The sequence below is a fragment of the Crotalus tigris genome, unplaced genomic scaffold, assembly GCF_016545835.1.
Source record: "Crotalus tigris isolate CLP2741 ecotype Arizona unplaced genomic scaffold, ASM1654583v1 scf7180000017549.6302385, whole genome shotgun sequence".
Lineage (NCBI taxonomy): Eukaryota > Metazoa > Chordata > Lepidosauria > Squamata > Viperidae > Crotalus > Crotalus tigris.
This window is the reverse complement of record NW_024096467.1, coordinates 934528-957178: the sequence shown is the minus strand read 5'-3', so window position 1 is coordinate 957178 and position 22651 is coordinate 934528. Positions and strand designations below refer to the sequence as shown.

Sequence of the window (22651 nt, the reverse complement as noted above, 5' to 3'; positions counted from 1 at the left end):
GCAAGGAGTGAAGTATGAAAAGGGGGGATTTCACTACCACTTGAAACCATTTTAGCAGCTTGCCAAAGGGCTTCATCCTTTGAAAGGGAAAACCATAATCTACAGACTGAAAAAAATGTTTACATAGTGCTAATTTTAAATTGAATGTGGATCTTGTGATTAATAAAATGCAACATCGCCTAAAAACACTATTGATCATTACTGAATAGCTAATAGTCTTTTGTTATGTTTTATTTCACTTAACAGATACTTGATATACAAAGCTATCCTGTGCAGGTCTGCAAAAAATTTGAAAAGGGATCTTCTTAAATAAAAAAAATAGGGAACCACTGGTTTACAAAATAGACATTTTAATGTGATTGCCACCCAGTTAGTCAGATTGAGAAGACCTATTGAGTGTCCTACCAAGGGAAAATTTAAAGTTTTGGAATACATAGATCTGTCTCCTACCACCTAAATGTGGAAATGCAATGAATGGTTTAGTTTATATATGGTATTGACTATGATTTTGCCCAGGTTTTGTCAACAGAAAATAATTCAATCTGAGATGAATCAGGGAAGAGATTTCAAATTCAGATACATGCAGAATAACCTTAATGAGATATTTTCAAACAGGTAGAAATTTTCAGAAAAGAGGAATACCTGCATCCAAATTTCCTGATAAGAATAGAGTATGCTTAGGGTTAATCATTTACACTTATGAGTTCGTTTTTGTGCTTCTTTTTAATCATTTGGAATTCCTTTTCCCCTGAACCATATAGAAGTAGCTGTTGTCTGGGAACTTGCCTCCAAGCACTGAATTTTTGTTCATTCTACGAAAAGTATAATTCTAGATAAGACAGAAATGAAAAATACAAATAGACTCTGTGTATTAATAATAGACACAGGAAAGCACACTGCAGATGGAGGAGGTCCAGTAGGGGGCAGACTTAGAGCACAAGTTGAAGTTCAGTCAATTTGAATTGATAAGGTTAGGAGAGAATGAAAGATCTTTCACCTTCGTTGGAAAGTAAAAGTAAAATAGGTTTTAGATAAGAGTGCCTTCAGAAGTTTGCTGCAATTGTTTTAAATAGATAAATAGAGGTGAAGGGGAAGGGTGTGGCCGAATTCAGAAAAAAGAATGTAGAACAGCATCCAGTACAGAGAGAAACACCCAAATGGCATTTTCCATGAAATGGTAGGATATTATTAGTTGCCTATATTTGATCAATTGTTTTTCATTCTTGACACATTGACTAGAAAACACTTCCCAATGCGGAAAAGCAGTCATCCATACAATCTTCAAGGAAGAAAGATTATAGGCACCACAATTTTAAATAGAGTACTAATTTCATTTTTATCATGCAAATAAAATATTAATACCATGTACAGTAGTAATACAGTACCAGTGCAGTATATTCTGTAGATCTGAGTGGCTGTTTTAAGAGGGGGAAATAAGTGTCCATTTTATCTGTTCCAACAAGGCTTAAATAGGCACTCTAGAATAATAATAAAAGGTCTAATTTCCCTTCTCACAAATATTTCTGTAGTAGTAAACAAGATCCAGTCTATTAGTATGATGATTAAATGAGTGTAGCAGGAGCCATACATCCCTGCTGGTTTAAAATCTTAGCTGGCTTGGCAAATTATTTCTCAGTAGCTTAAATGCATATTATGATAAGTTACTAAAATATTTCAATTGCCTTCCATATTTTGACACGTATTAGAAAATATATTCCCTTTTTTAGATTGGAAGCTAAAGGATCTATGTCCTTTTTTCTGTTTCACACCCAGTTGTCTTTTACCATTTATGGTATCTGCTTAGTAATAGTGGCGCAATGGCTCAGCGTTTAAAGATGCTGAGCTTGTCGGCTGGAAAGCTGACAGTCTGGGTTTGAGACCCAAGCACCACACAACAGCGTGAGCTCCTGTTACTTGCCCCAGCTCCTGCCAACCCTAGCAGTTCAAAAGCAAGCAACTAGAAGTAGATAACTAGGTACCACTTTTGTGGGAAGGTAACAGTGTTCCATGTGCCTCGATGTATAGTCATGCTGGCCACTTGACCACGAATCTCTTCAGACAACACTGGCTCCCTCAGCTAAGAAATGGAGATGAGCAGCACCCCCTAGAAGTGGACACAATTGGACAGGGAAACCTTTACTTTTATCTTAATAATTGTGTCCTTGGGTAGAATGCCTGCTGTCCTGTATCAATGGGTTTAAAGGAGATGCAAAAACTAATTGCATAGATGAAATAAAAACTAACTAATCTCTTCTGATATCTTTCTATTTTTACCTTAAGTCCTATATGTCTGCAGGATATGATGCCAACGTGATGTTTTGGGGGGATGATTTAATTCACATGTTCAACATTTCATAGGTTGAATATGTTTCTCAGAAGTATCTATATGTGTTTCCGTTCTCTCCATAAAAACCTTCAACTTAGTGATTCCTGTTTTGTATTTGGTTTAGCTTGATTGCCTTAGAGCTGTCTGCTCTACTCCATGACTGTCTAGACTCTAGAAATTATAAAAATAGTTTCACATGTCTGAAAATTATTGGTTTAAAGAAAATTCTCAACTTTCAGTTGGGCTTGATTACCTATCATTTGATCTAGTGTTCAGCTCCTTGTTCTTGTCTTTAGAATGATGCCATGAAGTGATTCAGGCCAAGTACACAAAGGTTGTTAAAAGGGCTGCACTCCTCCCACCAGAAATACCATCAATAGAAATATTTATTTGTTCCTTTTTGCAGGTAGAAAGCATCTATGATAAATGGGATGATAACAGCATAAGTTCTTACACAATGGATACAAATGTTAAAACACTCATTGGAACTATTACAAGGTTTACTGGAGATAGTGGCCACATCAATCAAACAACCTCTTTCTCTATGAGGGTAGTTTGTAAAGGTAACCTGTATATTTCCTTGGAAAGTTTTATTTTTTTTTAAAGCTACAGTTTTAGGTTTCAAATGGTATATTGGTTTAAATACAGATAGTCCTCAGTTAACAAAAGCATTTGGGAGCGGAATTGCCATTGCTAAGTGACAGTGTCATAAAGCATGAAGTCACATGACCACACCACTTAGCAGCAATCTCATTTGCCATCATAAAGTAAGAATTTCACATGATTATGATGTCAACTTCCTAATGGCTTCTCCATTGAATTTGCTTTGGAGAGCTTGCAGGGAAGGACAGAAATTATGATTATGACTGCAGATTGCTGCAATGTCATAATTGCAAGCCAAACTCGCAAGTGCCCATATCACAATCACATGACTTCGGAGATACTTGATGGCTGAATTAAAGAAATATTTGCTCCCAGAAAAATATATCTTTGAACAGCTTATTTACTTTTAAATGTGATTAAAATATGTATTGACTGCTGAAATGCATATCTTTTTTCCTGCTTTAGTTGTTTTCTTTTGTAATCCAGCATTTGGATAAATTACAGTGTGGTGTAAAAAGGTAGTATCATCTGTTACATGTGCAAAGCCTGAAAGGGCTACTTCATTTCAGTGGCGCCTTTGACCAAATTGTTTCTGTGGTGCAGTTTTGTCAAGCCACACTCTGTCAAAATAAAGTGGTCTACTCTGGTTGGAGGTATTGAGGGAGAGCACTTAGCTTTTCCATTTTATGGCATAGCTTCATATCAGAACCAAGGCAGCTTCACAAAGTCGAGCAGTGCCATTTTATACAGCCTTGAAGCCTCTCTTTTAACAGATACGGAGTTTTTCCATACTGCTTTTTATTTTATATTTAAGACTTTTATCCTTGTAAAGGAGATTTGGTGCAAGCTGAATATATTGTCAACCCAACAAGATGGACTAGTGAAGCCATATCTGTAAAGCCCTTACGGTTCAAAAGAATTGACAAGGTACGTATAATACATTGGGAGACCTTGCAGGTATTTCAGTTACTGTAATGGATGGTGGGAGGAGCCACAGTAGGAACTGTCTTGATGCAGTTAGCTTAGAATAATTCTGATTCGGTCCAATAGCCATGAAATCTCTTTGTTGCAATGGTCCTTATCCTCTAACAAGATTACAGTTATCAAGGGTGGTTTTGAGAGGAGGGGAAAGATATGGCAGTTAAATTGTTATAAAGTCTGTTGTGGTGTCATTTTTTTCTGTAAGATATACAGAGCTATCCTGTGCAGGTCTGCAAAAAAGTTGAAAACAGATCTTAAATAAAAAAAAAAAATAGGGAACCACTGGTTTACAAAATAGACATTTTAATGTGATTGCCACCCAGTTAGTCAGAGTTAATCTAAAAAGTTTTTTTAGATTAAAGTTCATATTGGTAATCTGTTCCTGAAACATTGAACTGAAAACAGGACATAAGTCCAGTAGCAACCTCTGCAGGTAGTCCTCGACTTACGACCACAATTGAGCCCAGAATTTTGTCATAAGTCGTTATGGTCATAAGTTGAGTTACCATGACCAGACTTGATTTTACACCCATTTTACACTGATCCTTTAGCAAGTCACTGCATGGTCATAAGTCCAAGTCCAGCTTATCCAATGTATATTTTTTGCCAGAAAATGGCAAAAAAAGGTCACAAAATGTAAGCATAAACACTCATAAATGCAAATCGGTTGCCAAGCTCCCAAAATGTGGTCATCTAACCACAAGGATGGTACAGCAGACATAACTTTGAGGATGAATTATAAGTAATTTTTTTCAAGTCCATCATAATTTTGAACTGTTAAGTGACTGGAATTAATGTTTTGGCTGTCAGGAATTGTAGAATAAGAGTTCTTCCTGCAATAGAGAAGATAGTTTGATCTAGTGGTTAAGACACCAGACCACCATCCAGGAGACTGTGAGTTCTAATCTTACTTTAGGCATGAAAATCAGCTGGGTGACTTAGGACCAGTCACTCTCTCTCATTTCCTATAGTGTTGTTGTGAGGAAAATAGAAGTATCGTTTGCCACCTTGAGTTATTTATAAATATTTTATGTATATAAATGCAAACACGTTGTGACATATACAGGCAGTCCTCGAGTTACAACATTCATTTAGTGACTGTTCAAAGTTACAGTAATTTGTGACCATTTTTCATACTTAGAACTGTTGTAGCATCCCCATGATCACGTGATCAAAATTCAGACAGTTGGCAATTAACTCAATTTATGAGGGTTGCAATGTCCCAGGATCATGTGATCACCTTTTGCAAACTTTTGACAAGCTATGGGGAAGCCAGATTCACTTAATAACTGTGTTACTAACTTAACAGCTGCAGTGCTTCACCTAATAACAGTGGCAACAAGGTCATAAACAAAACAGGGAAAACTCACTTAACAAATGTCTCTCTTAGCAACAGAAATTTTGGGCTCAATGGTGATTGTAAGCCAAGGACTATTTGTAATTTGGATACGGTACCAAAACCTATAAGTCATAAACTATTAGAAGACAAACAAGCTAGAGTTCTTCTTCACACATAATGCTGAACAAATCACAGAAGGTACGAGTCTATTTTATCATTTCTGCTTATCGGGGGTGCTTAATCAGGACATACCAAGCATATTCATACATACTGGGGTATCAGATTACAATTGTTTATACTCTTACTTGATCTAATGATAACTACAATTACTACAGATTCATATTTCCAGTATGTATGGAAGAACTGGTGTAGTAGACAACAGTATATTTTTCAGTCTGGATTTTTTGAGTCTTCCTAAGGATTATTTACCCCATAAACATGATCTTGTCAATGTTGTGGTTGTGGAGAGTAACCAGTCCTGTTATAATTGGAGAGCATTTTGCATGGCTCCAGCAGACAAAAAAAGGTAATGCAGTTTTCATAATTCTTAACAAAATTATTTCATTCCAGTTAATAAAGTGTTTCTACGGTTCTTAAAAATAAGTGTGATTGAGTAAAATAGTGTCTGTTCTGTTCTGTTCTGTTCCGTTCCATCTTATGGTTTTTGTTTGAGATAACTTAAGAGTAACATGTTCGTTATCCTTATTTATTTTGTCACTCAAGGATAGCTCATGCTAATAATAAAGAGATTAATAGTTATTTTAAAAAGAACTGTGGTGAGCAAACTTTCAAAAGGTTACACTCATTAATATTTACTGATCATATTTATTTCCACTATAAATTCAAGACTATATAATGAGCTGATACGAAAAATGGAGTTTTAAATAATATTTTAAACAGATTTAAATAGTATTTTTCCCAGGGTTTTTAAAGGTTTTTTATCCAGTCTTTATTATTTTTTATAAATAATTCAAGGTGATGAACGTATCTAATACTCCTTCCTTCTATTCTCTTCACAACAACAACTCTGTGAGGTAAGAGAGAGTGACTGTCCCAGAGTCATCCAGATGGCTTTTATGTCTAAAACAGAACTAGAACTCACAATCTCCTGGTTTCTAGCCTGGAGCCTTAACCGCTAAACCAAACTGATTCTTTTCTAATTTTCAGTAGTTTCAAATTAATCCTTATAGAAAATCTGTCCAAAATAAATTGGCAATCGGCAGTCAAATATGTTTTCTATCTATTTCTTAAGAACTTGATTTAATAAAATATACAGTATTTTAATGATGTTACATAAAATATATGATAATGTTTTTATTTGCTTTTGAAAGTTTGGTCCATGTTAAGTTTTTTTTTTTTTTAAGATACTGGATGAAAGTGTATGTTAGCTGCTGGTACAGTTACATTGATACAATGAATAAAATTTATTTTAATAAATTTATTAAATCATATTATCAATTAATATTTCAGATCATTGCTATCACAAGACATAAATCTCAATGAACCAGATGAAAATTTATTGAAAGACAAAGAAGGACTTGAAGTGTCAAAAATGACAGATTTTGGAAAACTCAAATTAGGATTGAGCAAAAATATGGAAATTTGGATAGAGTAAGTTAATTTTGTTATTGCCTAGTTTTTTTAAAAAAAATATTTATCATAATTTAAATCTACAGCTTACTCTGAAATCCAAGGCTGAGCTACCCACGACCCTTTCCCTGTCTAGCAGATGAACAGGACAAAGTGGAAGTCCAACAATGCAGTCCCACTTTGGTTATCCTGTATCTTTCCTTTTGAGAAAGACAAGGGACAATTAAAGCGTTTTACTCTGTATGTTTAACAAACACTTAGTACGATCTCCTAGTGCAGGAAAAACGACAGTACTCCATGAACCAGGCATACTGGAAAAAAAATGTGTGTTTATCTAATGCGTGGGGGGGGGGGAATGTTTTTCCTACAGTGTGTAGGAAAGTGTTTTTCCTACTTGGTCCAAAAGTCACAGGCAAGATTTTTTTTACTCTTAATGCACAGCAACATGCAAAATACAGGCTTCGAGTATATAACCACAACCACACTCTAAGCTAACTTTATTAGTATTTTAACTTTATTAGTATTAATAGAGGGCTTCTGAAAATCCCTGCAAATGAAAGGACTTCATTGGACATAGTCTCTTGTCGTCGCAGGGATACAGTTTCTTGTCATCATATTTCTAATATCTTGGGATAAAACTGTCATAGAGTATTTTCTTACCACTCTAGAATTATTTATGATCCTATTAAAAATGTACAAGTAGTCTTGACTTTCGACCAACCATTTTACGACCAGTCGAAGTTATGATAGACATGGAACAGGTGCTTTATGGCCCATAAAACATCCTTGTCATCCTAAATGGTTGTTCCCTCCACCCTACCCTGTGCAACTCTATGACCGCATGTTGGGCAGGTCAGCTCTACAATTGGTCCCGGTGTTCTGTGCTCATGTGACCACAATTTATGGTGCTTTTTGCTAGTTTCCAACAAAAAAAAAATGTGCAATGAGACGAATTGTTTCACTTAACAATCACTGTGAAAAAAGGAAATAACTTTTGGCCACATGAGTTTCTTGACCTATGACTGTAATAACTGAAACTGGATTTCTGGCCCCAGTGATGGTTATAAGTGAAGGACTACCTATATAAATTTAATAAAAATAAAATTATCTTGAGATACCATTTCTTATATACAATATATTTAAATATTGAGATGGAAAGTGGTGCTATTATTTTAGGAACAAAGGGGAAACTGAGCATTCTTTAATTAGCTGCAAATTATGTGGCTGGGATAAAGAGAAGCAGTTCTGTCTTCAGTTGCCAGAAAAAAAACAGGTGTGCTGGAAAACAACTTCAGCATTGACTGTCCCTAATGGAGCTACTTCAGGTAAATATACATCCAGTATTTAAAAGCTTATTACAGTGCTCATTAGCTCTACTCTAGCTAGAGTATTTGGTTTGGTTTGTTTTTGTAAAAGGTGAATTTACATACCTAAGCAATATTGGAGATCGTAATAATTCTAAAGCTGGACAATCTGAAAGTCTAATCTGTGAAAAACAAGAATATGAAGGAGAAGAAACCACAGGATCTAACGGAAGCATATCTTTATCTTCTGGGAGCAAGACTTCTATAATGGTTGTATGCACTGCAAAGTAAGTTTCCTTTTCTCTGAGTCCCAATTTTCTGAAACAATAATGTATGGTTTTCTCTGTTAGAAGTCAGGATTTAAATTGATAGACAAAAGGAATTACACATGTATATTATCAGACTAATTCCACTCTAGATCCTTCTGTTCTGAGTCTGCTTACCTGTTGTTTTTTTACTTGATAAGGCTTCATGAAAAAGTATGAAAAAAGGCAACTTTTATTGTTTAACATTCCTTCCATCCAAAATCCGAGCTCAGGAGTGTTGATTGCCCATATTGCTGGAATGGAATTATTTAAACTTTAAATTAATGTGGGGACTTAGCAAACATCCAGGAGTGAATTCATTGAAGCTGTCTAAGTATTAACCAGTGATTTTGAATGTCTGTTAAATTCATCCTAGCTGTTGGAGCTTAGAGAATCTCTTTCACAACAAAATTTCCTTTTAGTGAGTTTAAACCAGTAAAATTCAAGAAATTATACTTAAAGTTTTTAATTTCTTGATTTAGATAGCTGTGTTGATCAGAATCCTGAAACCTAGGGAAGATAGCCACTTTCTTGATATTTGGACTTCTTGCTAAGATAGAAAAATGTGGGATATTCACAACTGGCTAACCAACGGCCTTTGGAGGGAAGCATGCAGTGGGATACCTCAGTGTTCTGTTTTAGGCCCAGTACTCTTCAATATCTTCATAAATGATTTAGACAAAGAAACAGTAGGGAAAGTCATCAGATTTGCAGATGACATCCAGCCTGGGAGAACAGCTAACGCTTTAGAAGAGAGATTCAAGTTACAGAAGGCTCTTGACAGACTTGTCAAAGGAGTTAGTTGCCTTAGCTTTCATTCACAAACACTGTTCAATGCATACTATGCATTTTTTTTTTAGTTAACGAGCCTTTGTCAATGTGGTTCCTTCCTGATATAACAATTCCCAGCTAGCATGGCCCAGAAAAAGCAAAACAGACAGTACTTGTTATCAATCCAAAAATATACAGAAAGTGAATGGCATTAATTGGTTTTCTATAGATTGAAGAAGTCTGGTGTGCTTGAACCACCCAGTATGATCTTAAAACAGCTAATATTGTTCATATGGTTGTCATATGGTCATCTTATTCTCCTGCCAGCCATATCTTGGGATAAAAGCCAACTTTATTATAGGTTGTTAACTTTTTATGGTTTTAACTGAATTCTTATTTTATTCAAGAAATCCTGGACGCTGCACAGAACTTTTGTTGCTGTGTTTTTCTGACTGCATTATTGGTCGGTACCTCGAAGCAACTATAGTAACGGAAGAAGAGTCATTGATAAAAGCTACTGAGAAGTATTCTCAGAGAAAATGTCAAGCCATTTCTGAACCCCAGTTTGCAAAAGCAACAGTGATTTTACCACATTTGAAAAGGTACTGCTGATTAAAGTAAGATTAAATCCACTTTAAACAAATGGCTTGCTTTTCTTGAGTAAAAATTCTTTTAAGCATTAATGTCATATTGTTTGTCTTTAAGGGATAGTGATTATCTTCATATCAGAGATTTATTAGTAGAAATACAATCAGTAGGAGTTACTTCAAATAAATGGAATGTCTGTTTCAAATACCTATTTTAGGAAATCCAAGATTTTCAGGTTGCATTTTGGAAACTTGAGTGCTTTTGATCAACCATTTTTTTATTGTGAGAAGAGAAACAGTTTTTCATTTGGGATATTTCAGTGCCCTGTATATTTGAATTTTAAAGAGGACTATTAGATAATAATAGTAATAATAATAATCACGAAAATAACATTAAGAGTCTGGATGAGGAAGATTACTACAAATACTTGGGTATCCTTTAAGCTGACAACATCAAGCACACTGAAGCCAAGAAAAAGATTAGAGGTGAATACATCAAGAGAGTGAAGAAGATCTTAAAGTCCAAACTCAATGGAGGAAATACCATAAAGGCAATCAACACCTGGGCAATTCCAGTCATTAGGTACACAGCTGGAATAGTGGACTGGACTCAAGCAGAACTAAAAGCAATGGATAGGAAGACCAGAAAAATAATGACAATGAATCATGCCCTTCATCCATGCAGTGACATTGACAGACTTTATCTACCAAGGCAAATAGGTGGGCATGGAATGCTACAAGTACATCAGATTGTTGAAGAAGAAAATATGGCTTTGGAAGAATATCTGAAGAACAATGATGAAGATGCATTGAAATTAGTATATCAGGAAGGCTTACTGACTACTGGAGAGACCAAACTGGCCTACAAGAAAGACCAAATGAAGAATAGAATAGAGGCATGGGTAGACAAAGCACTACATGGCCAATACATTAAAAAAATAGCTGGGAAAGCAGATAATAACAAGACCTGGCAATGGCTAAGAGCGGGAAAATTGAAAAAAGAAACCGAGGGACTAATTCTGGCTGCACAAGACCAGGCCTTAAGGACAAATTCATATAAAGTCAAAATTGAGAAGACAGCAACAGACAGTAAGTGCCGCCTATGCAAAGAAGCCGAAGAAACAGTGGACCACCTGGTAAGCTATTGCAAGAAGATTGCACAGACTGACTACAAGCAGCGGCATGACAAAGTAGCAACAATGGTGCATTGGAAGATCTGCAAAAAATATCATTTGCCTGTAAGCAAAAACTGCTGGGATCATAAAATAGAGGAAGTCATAGAAAATGATAAAATTAAACTGCTCTGGGACTTCAGAATTCAAACAGACAAGCACCTGCAACATAACACCCCAGACTTAACAATTGTCGATAAGAAAGACAAAAAAGTCTGGATAGTGGACGTGGCAGTGCTTGGAGATAGCAGAATAGAAGAGAAAGAACTGGAGAAGATAACAAAATACAAAGACCTACAAATAGAAATAGAAAGACTGTGGCAAAAGCAAGCAAGGGTAGTACCAATAGTCATAGGCTCCTTGGGTGCAATCCCAAAACAACTGGAGCACCACTTGAACACCATTGGCATTGACAAATTCGCTATTAGTCAATTGCAAAAGGCGGCCTTACTAGGAACTGCTTCCATCCTGCGATGATATCTGTAATACCATCAAACATCCACATCTGCCTATCCCAGGTCCTGGGTAAGGACTCGATAGATAGACAAAATGCCAAATCCAGTCTGAACATCTGGCTGACTGTGCGATGATCGATAATAATAAAGTTGGAAGGGACCTTGAAGGTCATCTAGTCCAACCCTCTGCTCAGGCAGGAAACCCTATACCATTTCGGACAAATGGCTATCCAGTCTCTTCTTAAAAACTTCCAGTGTTGGAGCATTCACTGCTTCTGGAGGCAGGTTGTTCCACTGGTTAATTGTTCTAACTGTCAGGAAGTTTTCTTCCTATATCTGTTTTAAACCTAGATGCACCTTTTCAATATCTGTATCTGTTTTAAACCTAAATGCACCGTTTCAATATTTAAAACATTGCATTCTACTTAGTTTTAAGGAGTACATTTTATCTGTTTAGCATTTTATTGAAACTTTCTCCAAAATTGTTTTATAAATCATTCCAACAGCTATGATGTTGAACCAGTAGCAGTATCCATGTGTTTTTATGGAACTGTGTTTATAGTTTATATGTGACTTTTTGTCATGTCTGACTAGTGGCCAGTGAAGCTTCCTTATTGTGGAAATTAACTTCAAAATCGCTACAGTCTTTTTTTATTTCTGAGAGAGAAAAGTCAGAGACTTTGTGGAAAGTATTGCAGAAGAAAATTATGTTATGTTTATGATGGCAAAAAAAAGTTTAATAGTATAAATGGCTGGCTAACTGCAAGAAATGGTTTGTGTATTTTGAGTACTAACTACTCTTTTGATTTTCTAATACCTTAGAAAGTCAAGGAGACAGCTGCCAAACTTCCTTCCACAGTTCAGTATTCCAGACAGAATAAGAGAATGTGTGGAAAAGAAAACTGATATATTAATTTTTTATCCAGAACTTGGAGAGGTAAGTAAAGATCTCTATCAATTTAAATGTACAGATGCATGAATCTGGTACAACTGTAATCAAATATCTTACTAGTAATATTGACTAAATCCAGATTATTGCACATAAATGTATGTTTAAGATCAATATGTGTGTTACACTAGGCCAGCCTTTCTCAACCAGAATTTTTCTTGTACTATGCAGTGCTAATGCTCCCAGTGGTAGGAATTTTTGCACATGTTGACTCAGCTACCAGCCTACTGTTTTCCTCTTGTTGCAGATAATTGTAAAATGAATGTTACGTAGGATAGAAATGAATTATACTATGATTTTTGGTGGGGGAGGGTTGCAATTTTTACAATATGCCTAGCTTCTCTTGGACCTGAGTATTATTTCAAGGGCTTCTTGAGGATAAAAAGACTGAGAAAGACTGCACTATAGCATATCTTTTATTAACTATAGCGAGTAAACACTTGAAACTTGGACTGAAAAGATATCAGCATTCTGCCTTTGTTTTCTTAAAAGCATCAAGGTGGTCCCACTGAAGAATGGCAGGGCACATAAGTCTTTGTCGACTCTAGCTCAGAATAAGTAAAATATAGCTTTTTTCTCACTTTTTACCAGTGAGGTGGGGAGGAGAGAATTTGTTACAAAGTGCTAGCTTATAAGAACAGTGGTTTAGAATGGACTCGTATAAGAGAGTATGCCTTATTTGAGATCCAGTTTCATCTAGTGGTTAAGGCACCAGAGTAGAAACTGGGAGACAGTAAGTTATCATCCCATTTTAGGCACAAAGCCAGTTGGTTGATCTTAGGAAGAAAGCAATAGCAAACCACTTATGAAATCTTACCAAGAAAATTGCAGGGATTTGTCAGGCAGTCACTAGGAATCAAAGCTGCCTTGAAGGCACCAAAATATGCCTCACTTGATTAAAAAACAATTTCCTAATTGTTAATTAGGAAATAATAAACATCTGTACTTGTGTAGGCTTATTTATTATTATCGATCATCGCAGAGTCAGCCAGATGTTCAGACTGGATTTGGCATTTTGTCTACCTGTCGAGTCCTTACCCAGGACCTGGGATAGGCAGATGTGGATGTTTGATGGTATTACAGATATCGTCGCAGGATGGAAGCAGTTCCTAATAAGGCCGCCTTTTGCAATTGACTAATAGCGAATTTGTCAATGCCAATGGTGTTCAAGTGGTGCTCCAGGTGGTTGGTGTATCTCAGCTAGGCTGATAGGTTGAACCCCTCCTGCTAGACCAGTAGGACGCTCAGCTATGGCTAGGATAGGTTCAGTGTCCTTCTCAGCTATTTTGAAGAGAATTTGAAGAACTTCTCTCTTTGATCACTAGGGGTCGCTACTTGTAGATCAGCTTCTGAGGTGCTGTCTGTGGGTGGAGATGCCACTGGGTGCGTTCTCCTGTGTTTGTGGGTACTTCAGTGCAGTTCACCCTTTCACCACTAGGGGTCACTTGCTGTGGGTCAGCTACCAGGGTGCTCTGGCTTCGAGGTTCACCCTTTGTCCACTAGAGGGGCTTCTCTGGGTGCGGTTAAAGGCTTGCGTGTAGAGCTTCCTTTAACCACTAGGGGGCGTCTGGAGAAAATTGGGTGAGTGAGTGAATGCTTCTGGTAAGATCACTCTGTGCCCTCTGGGGGGTGTTGGTAGCTTGGGATAACTTTAAGTAGCTTGCACTTTAACTAACAGATTTGCTCTGTTGTGTGCTGAATTAATTGTGGCTGTTGTGACTCAGCTAGAAAAAAAATTGCATGACCACCAGGGGGTGCTTCTGCAATGATGATTCCTCCTTATAACATTGGCTGAAATTCCGAGCATACCTAGGGCTGTCACTATGGCAACAGATGAGTTCATTGAAAGGCAATAAACCTTGCTTTTGTCTGAACTTTAGAGGCAGTCATTAAACAGTTATTATTATTATTATTATTATTATTATTATTATTATTATTATTAAACTAGTATTCTGACTATTTAACAACACTCAGCATCTTATATAACATAATAAAAGTTAAAACCTCAATTGTATAATTAAAAGCTAGCAATAACATTGTCGTGGTTCTGATAGATGAGACCAGCAAAAGCAGAACTCCAAGGCATGAGGTTTCCTTAAAGAACATGTTTATTGACTACAAAGTATCAGCACAGCCAAAAGAGAAACCAAGTCTGGAGTTCCCTCCAAAGAGTTACAGTGTTACAAAGTTGAACTTCCCACCCCTGCTTGATGTAATTAACTACATTCCCCAATAGAATACTTTGGCAGGGTTTCTAACAGAAGGCTCAGCCCGCCAAAAACCTTTGTTCCCACGGAATAAAATATTGTTTAGTCCAGTGATTCTCAATCTGTGGGTCCGGACCCCATTTGGGGTCAAACGCCAAACAACGCAGTCCGCCTTTTTTTCCCCTTTTCCTTAGCTGTGCTACTCCCTTTTATTCTATTGGCATTTGAAAGCCAATAGAATAGACTCTCTTGAATAGAGTCTAATTCTATTGGCTTTCAAAAGCCAATAGGAACTGTCCAGGCTGTCTCTGCCCTGCTGAGTCCGCCAAAAGTCCCATTCTGCAAACGATGCTGCACCAGTTGAGTAGTCCTCAACTTACGATCGGTTGAGTAGTCCTTGACTTACGACCGGTTGGGGGTCGTGGCATTAAAAAGGTTGAGAACCACTGGTTTAGTCTAACGTTAAAACCATTCATCCCCCCTCCCAATACTGTGGCAACCGAAGACGAAGCAAAAATGGCTTCAGCCAAGATCATTGCAGAGTTGACATTTGGGTCCCCTAGAGAGAGAACAAATCCTGTTGACAAAGAAAAGTTAGAGTTAGGAATCTCCTTGAGATTTATGAGGATGCTTATCAAAAAAATCTCTGTATTAGCCTATCTGCCTTGATGTCAGCACTTTTTACCCACGTAGCTTCTGGTGTGGGTGTTCCTTCCACTGTACTAAATACTGTGTACTGTGTACAATCTAGAATCAAGAATTTGTTTTATTTCATAATTTGTTTTATTTCATAATGGGTTTCCTCCTGCACTAAAAGGGGACCACGTGCTTTCTTGGGAACAGGTCTTAAGGAGGATTCCCTGACAGGTTTTAGTAAACTGCTACAATAATCCAGGAGGCTTTCCAGGACCTTTTTTCATGGCTGCACAGCTTTTCACATTACTTTCCACATCCTTTTTCATACCTGGCCACCAAAATTGCCTTCTGACCAGATGTAAAGTCTTTAGAAACCCAAAGTGGCCACCCTGTTTGGCACTGTGGCTGCGCTGAAGTGCTTGGACTCTTAAGTATTCCTAGCAAGTACAGTTTTGATCCTTTCCAGGTTACCATCTCGATAAGTCAGTAACCCACTTTCTTAGAAGCAGAAAGTCACTGGTATAATCTAATACAATGTAATAATAATAAAAATAAAGTACATTATTTATTTGTTTGTTTATTTAGAAAATTTAGAATATAATGCACTTAAATCATCCTGAAACACACACACACACACACACACACACACACACACGTCCATGGAACAATTTTCTTCCATGAAACCGATTCCTGGTGCCAAAAAGGTTGGGGATCTCTGATCTAAGGTAGGCATGAGGATGGGGATCTCTGGTGTCCAAATGTTTTTGAGATGCCATTCCCCAAAGCAGCATCACTAATTCTGAGAAGACCTGTAGATCTAGAGCTCCTGTAATTTAAATTTTCTCATCTTTTTTGTATTTCAGGGTTTAACTCTACTTAATTATAAGACAACCTTTTCTACTCTTTTGTGGCTTGAAGAAATCCATTCAGAGGCGGAACTGAAGGAGTTTGCCATGTGTGGGGTCACTTTGAAAAAAAATGGCAATTTCCTAGTACTTGAAGTACCAGGGATCCTAGAGGGCCGCCCTTCACTATTCCCTGGTGGGTACTTTCTATAATTTTATATACAAAGCTATATACTGCAGTCCTCAAGCCTCATTTCTGCCTCGCTGAAGCACAGCTAGAAGCGTGTATCATATAAGCAATATACTTAGCCTTTTCCCCATTAGTGTTATACTTGTTTTTTTAAAGAATTTTATTTATAATTCATTGTCGACCAGATCACAGTCCACATTCAAGCAAAATAAGCACAATTAAAGAACTATTAAAATTACATGCTAGTGGTATATTTACAGCAGTGGTCCCCAACCCTTCCGGCTTTGCGAACCAGCAGCAGCAGTGGCAGGGGAAAGAGAGGAGATGGTTCCGCGTAAGCAGCGAGCACATGCACCCGCTGCTCATACAAGTTGCAGCCCAGTTCCGAATGGGCCATGACCCAATACCAGGCTGGGGTTGGAGACCCATGATTTACAATCAATGTAAATGATTTCATTTTATATTACTATAACCTGATACCTTTTCCATCCAACTTTGCCAATAAGGCAACAGAGCAGCCCTACTATCTAATAATTGCTATTTTCAACAACTGCTCACAACCTCTTTCACCAGTCAATCTGCTTTATTAAATAGATTTTCAAATCTTTCTCAAATATATCCAAAGACATGCAGTTGTGCATTGGTTTTTTTTTTTCATCGACACGACTACTATCTCAGGGAAACACTACCAAGGAAGGAGCAGGTGCATAGTTTGAGGTTTTTTTCTGGACTCATGGTTCCTGTTGGAAGAACAGATAAAAAGATGCATCAATTATTGCATTATCTGATGCAGGAAAATCTAGATGCCCTCATTATCACCCAGTTATTTTTTATTTATTATTTTATTGCTTTTCAAATAATAATAACAAGGCCCTACACTGAAGGCCCTACATTGGTTGTTGATTGCTATCAAAGCATAATTTGACTCAGTTGGGTTTAGTGGTTAAGGCACAAGGCTAGAAACTGTCATGGATCCACCCCTGGACCCCCTACAGGTACGAATTCAAAAGAGAAGGGTGAGTTTGAGTCTGCAGAGGAAAGCACAGAGCTGAGTATTGGTCAGGATTAGGGCTCAGAGAGTGCTAATTTGATGGAGCAGCTGGGTCAATCAGACAAGGGACAGACTGAGGCTGAAGGAGGTGAGCCACAGCTGCAGCAAATTGGTTAGGAAGCTCTAGGCAAGAACAAGGAGCAGTTGCTGTCTGTTGTGGAGGAGGTGGCGTCCATACCGCCTCCTGATCCAAGGACCCTAAAGCAGAGAGGAGGCAGATACGTTGGTCAGCTATACTATTCATGAGGAGGCAACCTCGCCTCTCATGAAGGGCTGCACTTATTTAATCCCATCCTGAGGATTTGAATGTTGCTGGAGCAACATACCCAGTTCTGTGCCTTGTGTGCTTGTGCTGTGTATCCTGATCCATTTGAATTGTGGACTGCTTTCCTGGATTTTGTGTGTCCCTGTTGGACTCAGTTATCCAATGCCTCTTGCTGTGATGAGCTCAGAATCTGGACCTGCGCACAATGTGCTTTCTGGGGGGGGGGGTTGAATAAACGCCTGTATAACTCTTGCTGTATGTGTGTGTGTGTATGTTGGGAGCGGGACACCACAGAAACCAGGAGACTGAGTTCTACACCCATCTGTCTGACTTTGGACCAGTCAGTCTCTTCCCACCCAGCTCACCTCAGGATTGTTGTGGGAAATTAGGAGGAGTATTAAGCATGTTAGCTGCCTTCAGTTATTTATAAAAATAAAGGCAGGGTGCAAATAAATAAAAATAACTGAAAGTCTGGTATTGACTTTAAAGCCTTGGTGGCTTGGTACATCAGTACATGATGGTTGGCTCTCCAGATCTTCTAGGGCAGGGATATCAAAGTTGCAACATCATGTGATGTGTTGTGACGTATCATGACTTTTTTTCCATTGCCGGCAATGGGGTGGGTGTGGTTTCACTGTGATGTATCCAGCCCGTGGGCCGGCAGTTTGACACCTCTATTCTAGGGAACAACTTATTGTCCCAGTCTTGAAACTAGAAGCTGTTTCTCTGTGGCAGTTCTAATACTTTGGGATGGGTTCCTGGCAGGGATCAAACTATTTCCCTCCTTTTGGGCCTTCAGGAAAATATTGAGAAAGAGAACCTTACTAATTTGATATAGTGATATGGTTGGATTTCCTAATTCTGTTCCATTTGCAAAATTATTACATTTGGTACCAAGGGAAATAATGTAACATATACACTTTAAATTAGGTGACAAAGTGATACTGAAAACCCAAGACTATTTAGAAGAGATAATTCACTATGTTGCATATATTTCTGAGGTAAGTTTATTTTGTGTACAGTTATGTCTTAATAATGCAGCTCAGCCATATTTACTTAAAATAACTCTCTTGTATTATTAGGAATCAGTTCCATGTTAGTGATGTAAAATTGTATCCTTCAATTTGGGTTTTTTTTAACTCTGAATTTACTGCATTTAAACTTTAATTTATATGACCTCATACCAGATTCCCACATGTTTCGGTTCCTGCAGTTTTTGGAGCTTTAGTAAGTATATTAATAAAAGAATCTCTCAAATAGTTCAAATAGGAACATAAAATTTTACTCTTGGTGTTTTGTTAAGAGTTTTTTAAGTATGGGTATATAATGAAATAATTAGCTTCTTTTGTTTATATAGATTCATGATGAAGATGTTACCCTGAAACTCAACTCAGAATTTGAACAGGCATATAATTTTGAACCTATGAATGTGGAATTTATTCATAGCAGGTACTGTTTTGAATACTTGCATCTCATTTCATTGTGAGGCATAGTATATATGTTCTTGCCAGTTCAGGAGACTACATTCTGGTTCTCTCAAGCACTCAAAATGGATAAAAAAATAATATTCACATTGGTAAAGGATGGGTCTTAAAACGATTACTTTGCAGCCCACGTAAAAGACCATGATTGCTTTTGTTTGAAGGTTCCTTTTAATTACCATTATACAAACCCTAAAGTATTTTTTAAAAAATAGTTTGATAATGGTCAGAGAGACCTCTTGGGGCGTTTGCTAATATTCATAAGAATAAATTTGATAATAAATAATTAATAAATGCATAAAAATAAGAGCCAGTTTGGTAAGTGATTAAGGCACCAAACTAGAAACCAGGAGTCTGTTAGTTCTAGTCCCATTTTAGGCACAAAGCCAGCTGAGGCCAGTCACACTCTCTCAGCCCAGCTCCTCTTTGTGTCAAGTTTCAAAGCACAGTTTTGCTCCTGCGACAAATATTGCTTCTTAGCTTGCCAACAAACTTGTGGGGAGGGGAGAGGTTTGGAATGCAGACTTCAAAGATTAAGAAGCCAGACCATGAGATTCAAGGACATTACACCAGGTGCCTGGCCAGACCCAGAGATGCTTTCTCATAACAATATTTTTCCACTTAATTGGGCAATGTGGCCTGATGCAGAGGGAGGAGGAAGAATTCAATGCTTGTACTATATGGGTTTGGGAGGGGTCTTGCCAGAGCTGTTTTGCTTTCATTAGTGCCAAAGTGATGTACTTAAGAGAACGGAATGTCTCAAAAGTGTTTGCTTGGTTAGGTTTATCAGTCGGAACCTTGACACTTTGTCTATCATTCTTTGTGTTCTACCTGAGATTACTAATCCCAGATCACTTCTTTCTGCCTTTGTTCCCAGGCACACATATGGAGCTCATTGTGTTATTTTTCTCCTCCTGTTAGGCTCGGCCTGCCTGCAGTGCATTTTTAAATAACTCTTTTCTGTTATGGTTGTAAAAACTGCACTTTTTCTTGCTCAGGTTACAGTCACAACTCTAAAGACACAAACACAGAATGTTTCTGCCTCCAATAGCAACTAAATGTGGCATTTAGTCTATGAATTGTCAGCCTTTGTTTAAGATAAGCCTTTATAATTTTTAATCTTAAAGGATCCCAAAATAATTCAGTCTAACAAAATAATTTTTAAAATGGGGTGGTGGATTACATAGCATTCCTTGATTTCAGCCTTGGACTGTCTATTAGGCACCTTCCCATCAAACAGATGCAGTGTTGTCAGAGTGTCTTTGTTGCCATTTCACAGCTTTTGTTTGTTAATGACATCTGTTTTGTTAATGAATTTGTTTTTAATATAAGATTTCAAATATTTCATATAATATTTTGAAAACTAATATGGATCTTTTGGTACCAATTCTAATAATGAGCCATTTGCAGGCATTTTTTAAGACAACACATTCCTCCAACCACCCTTCCAAATTTAGGAAAATGATAAATAATGGTGTTTTGGATAGGTGATATGTTTTGCAGTTGCTAAGACAAGAAATATGAGCAAACACAAATGGATTTAGACATACTTTCCTGATATCATATATAACAGCAATCTTGAGCATAATACATTGGTCAGGCTTACTGTTTTAATCTGTTGGAAATTATGTTTTAGCCTTTTTTCTGAACTTTTTACAGGATAACAACCAGAAGATGCCATCATGCAACAGAACAAGCCATCCATTTAGGAGCAAAGGGTATAATATGTCCTACCTACTTGTTTATTTTTACTGAAACTGTAATAGTCTAGATTTTTTTCATTGTTACTATTTCAGTAGACACAGTACATTGAGGTAGGTTATTGTTGAACTTTACAAATAAACATTTTAGCATCTTCTACAAGGATAGCTTCTATTAATTTCTCATTTTTCGTTCTTTTTTGCTCTTTATTCCAAAGTTTTGTTTCCTGATATTCTTATTGTGCAATCACCACAATTCATTAAGCAGCAGCATGATTCAGAATATTCTTACAACATTCCAAATCAAAGTGTTATCCAAGAAACTAAGGTAAACTCCTGCCCATAATCTACTTCTCCATTAATTAATTTTATTGCTGTGGTGTTTAACCAGCTTGTTTGTAAGTAAAATGTGAAATGTGTTCATTTGTTTTTGTATTTAACATATCATTTAACTATATTTTATTTTATTAGTCTTATATGTTGCTCCAATCCTAATTACTCTGAACATCTTTACATTATCCTGTAATAAAATTAGCCATACACAATACATAATAATAATAGCAACAACAACAAACTGGGCACCACATACATACTCCCTTCCAAGATGGATCAGTGTCTTTATAAATCTTTGTGGAAGACAGTCTGATATCTGGAGGAATGTTATTCCAGAGAAATGGGGATTAGAAAAGATTGACCACCAAGATCCCTGAAGATGGCATTTGTCAGGAGCTTGAGCCCAGAGAGAGATTTTTGTTCTAGATCTAATGGGTGGGCAGCATGCCTCTAGGACAAGGGAGTACTGAAGATATCCACACATCGAGATTCATTTATTTATTTATCCAATTTATTTGCTGCCTATCTTACCACAGAGTAACTCTGGTAGGCTTACAATATTAAAAAATAAAATTATATAAACAAAATATTACAAAAACATGAAAATACAAAATACAATAGGTCAAAGTTGGGAAGAGAGGAAGTAGGATAAATGCGGTGGGGCCTGATATTAATCTTATCAACCACCCCAACATGAAATCTTCCTTTGGAGCCCCAAATCAGCCAGCAGACCTAGATCTTTAGGCTCTTACAGGAGGGTTGGAGTAGATTTCACTTCAGGGAACAAGATGTTCCAAAAGGGCAGGTGCAATGGTAGGGCTCGTCTGGACTCTGCCAGCCAGAATACCCTGATGGGGTCCACAGTATGCTTCCTCTGCCAGCCTGGATGGGGCAGCCAATCCCAGTGGGATGAGACAGTCCCGCTTGTGAATATTTTAAATTACATTAAAATTGTCGCTTTATTCAAAGTGGAATGAATGAAACATTACAAATGTTGATTTTCTTTTTTTGCTGGTTTCAGGAAGAAGGGATAAAAAAGGAAAAACAAATGCCAAAAAATGAAAAAGTTGCTTCTGATACAGTTACTATTGCCACACAAACAAGTTGGTATCATTTTGTTGGGATAATATAAATTGGTTTAGAGGGTGCATTTTAAATACTTGTTAATTTTTGCTATATCAAATGGCAAACAATCTATACTTGTTACCTATTTAAAGGGATAAGTGTTTTGAAGGTTACTATAATTTTGGAGACATTTCCATATACTGTTTTTTTTAAATTCTGTGCACCATAATAAGATGTTCATTAAATTGTATAATTTTGGATATAGTAAATAGAATTCTAACTTGGAATAGACAAGACTGTGACTTTTTCAACCCTCTGCTGAATGAGCATCAGAAACTCGCAGTTAAAAGGATTCTTAGTGGTGAATGTCGTCCAACTCCTTATATCCTGTTTGGACCACCAGGAACCGGCAAAACTGTCACAATTATTGAAGCAATTTTGCAGGTAATAGTGAATTGTAACTGGTTCTTGTCTCTGCTATTTTTAATAATGTTAA

General features: G+C 37.1%; 1 protein-coding gene across 3 annotated transcripts in view; it reads left to right on the top strand.

Annotated features, from left to right (window-relative positions):
- MOV10L1 (Mov10 like RISC complex RNA helicase 1) overlaps positions 1–22651 on the top strand; it is a 47273-nt gene that overhangs the window by 6652 nt on the left and 17970 nt on the right. For all 3 annotated transcript variants that reach the window (XM_039337217.1, XM_039337236.1, XM_039337228.1), the window contains 15 exons: positions 2733–2889; positions 3744–3856; positions 5585–5775; positions 6720–6860; positions 8016–8164; positions 8256–8430; positions 9627–9821; positions 12256–12370; positions 16089–16266; positions 18507–18577; positions 18934–19025; positions 20717–20775; positions 20976–21085; positions 22112–22193; positions 22421–22599. In XM_039337217.1, the coding sequence (XP_039193151.1) occupies positions 2733–2889; positions 3744–3856; positions 5585–5775; positions 6720–6860; positions 8016–8164; positions 8256–8430; positions 9627–9821; positions 12256–12370; positions 16089–16266; positions 18507–18577; positions 18934–19025; positions 20717–20775; positions 20976–21085; positions 22112–22193; positions 22421–22599 (2007 nt within the window). The remainder of the gene's footprint in view (positions 1–2732; positions 2890–3743; positions 3857–5584; positions 5776–6719; positions 6861–8015; positions 8165–8255; positions 8431–9626; positions 9822–12255; positions 12371–16088; positions 16267–18506; positions 18578–18933; positions 19026–20716; positions 20776–20975; positions 21086–22111; positions 22194–22420; positions 22600–22651) is intronic.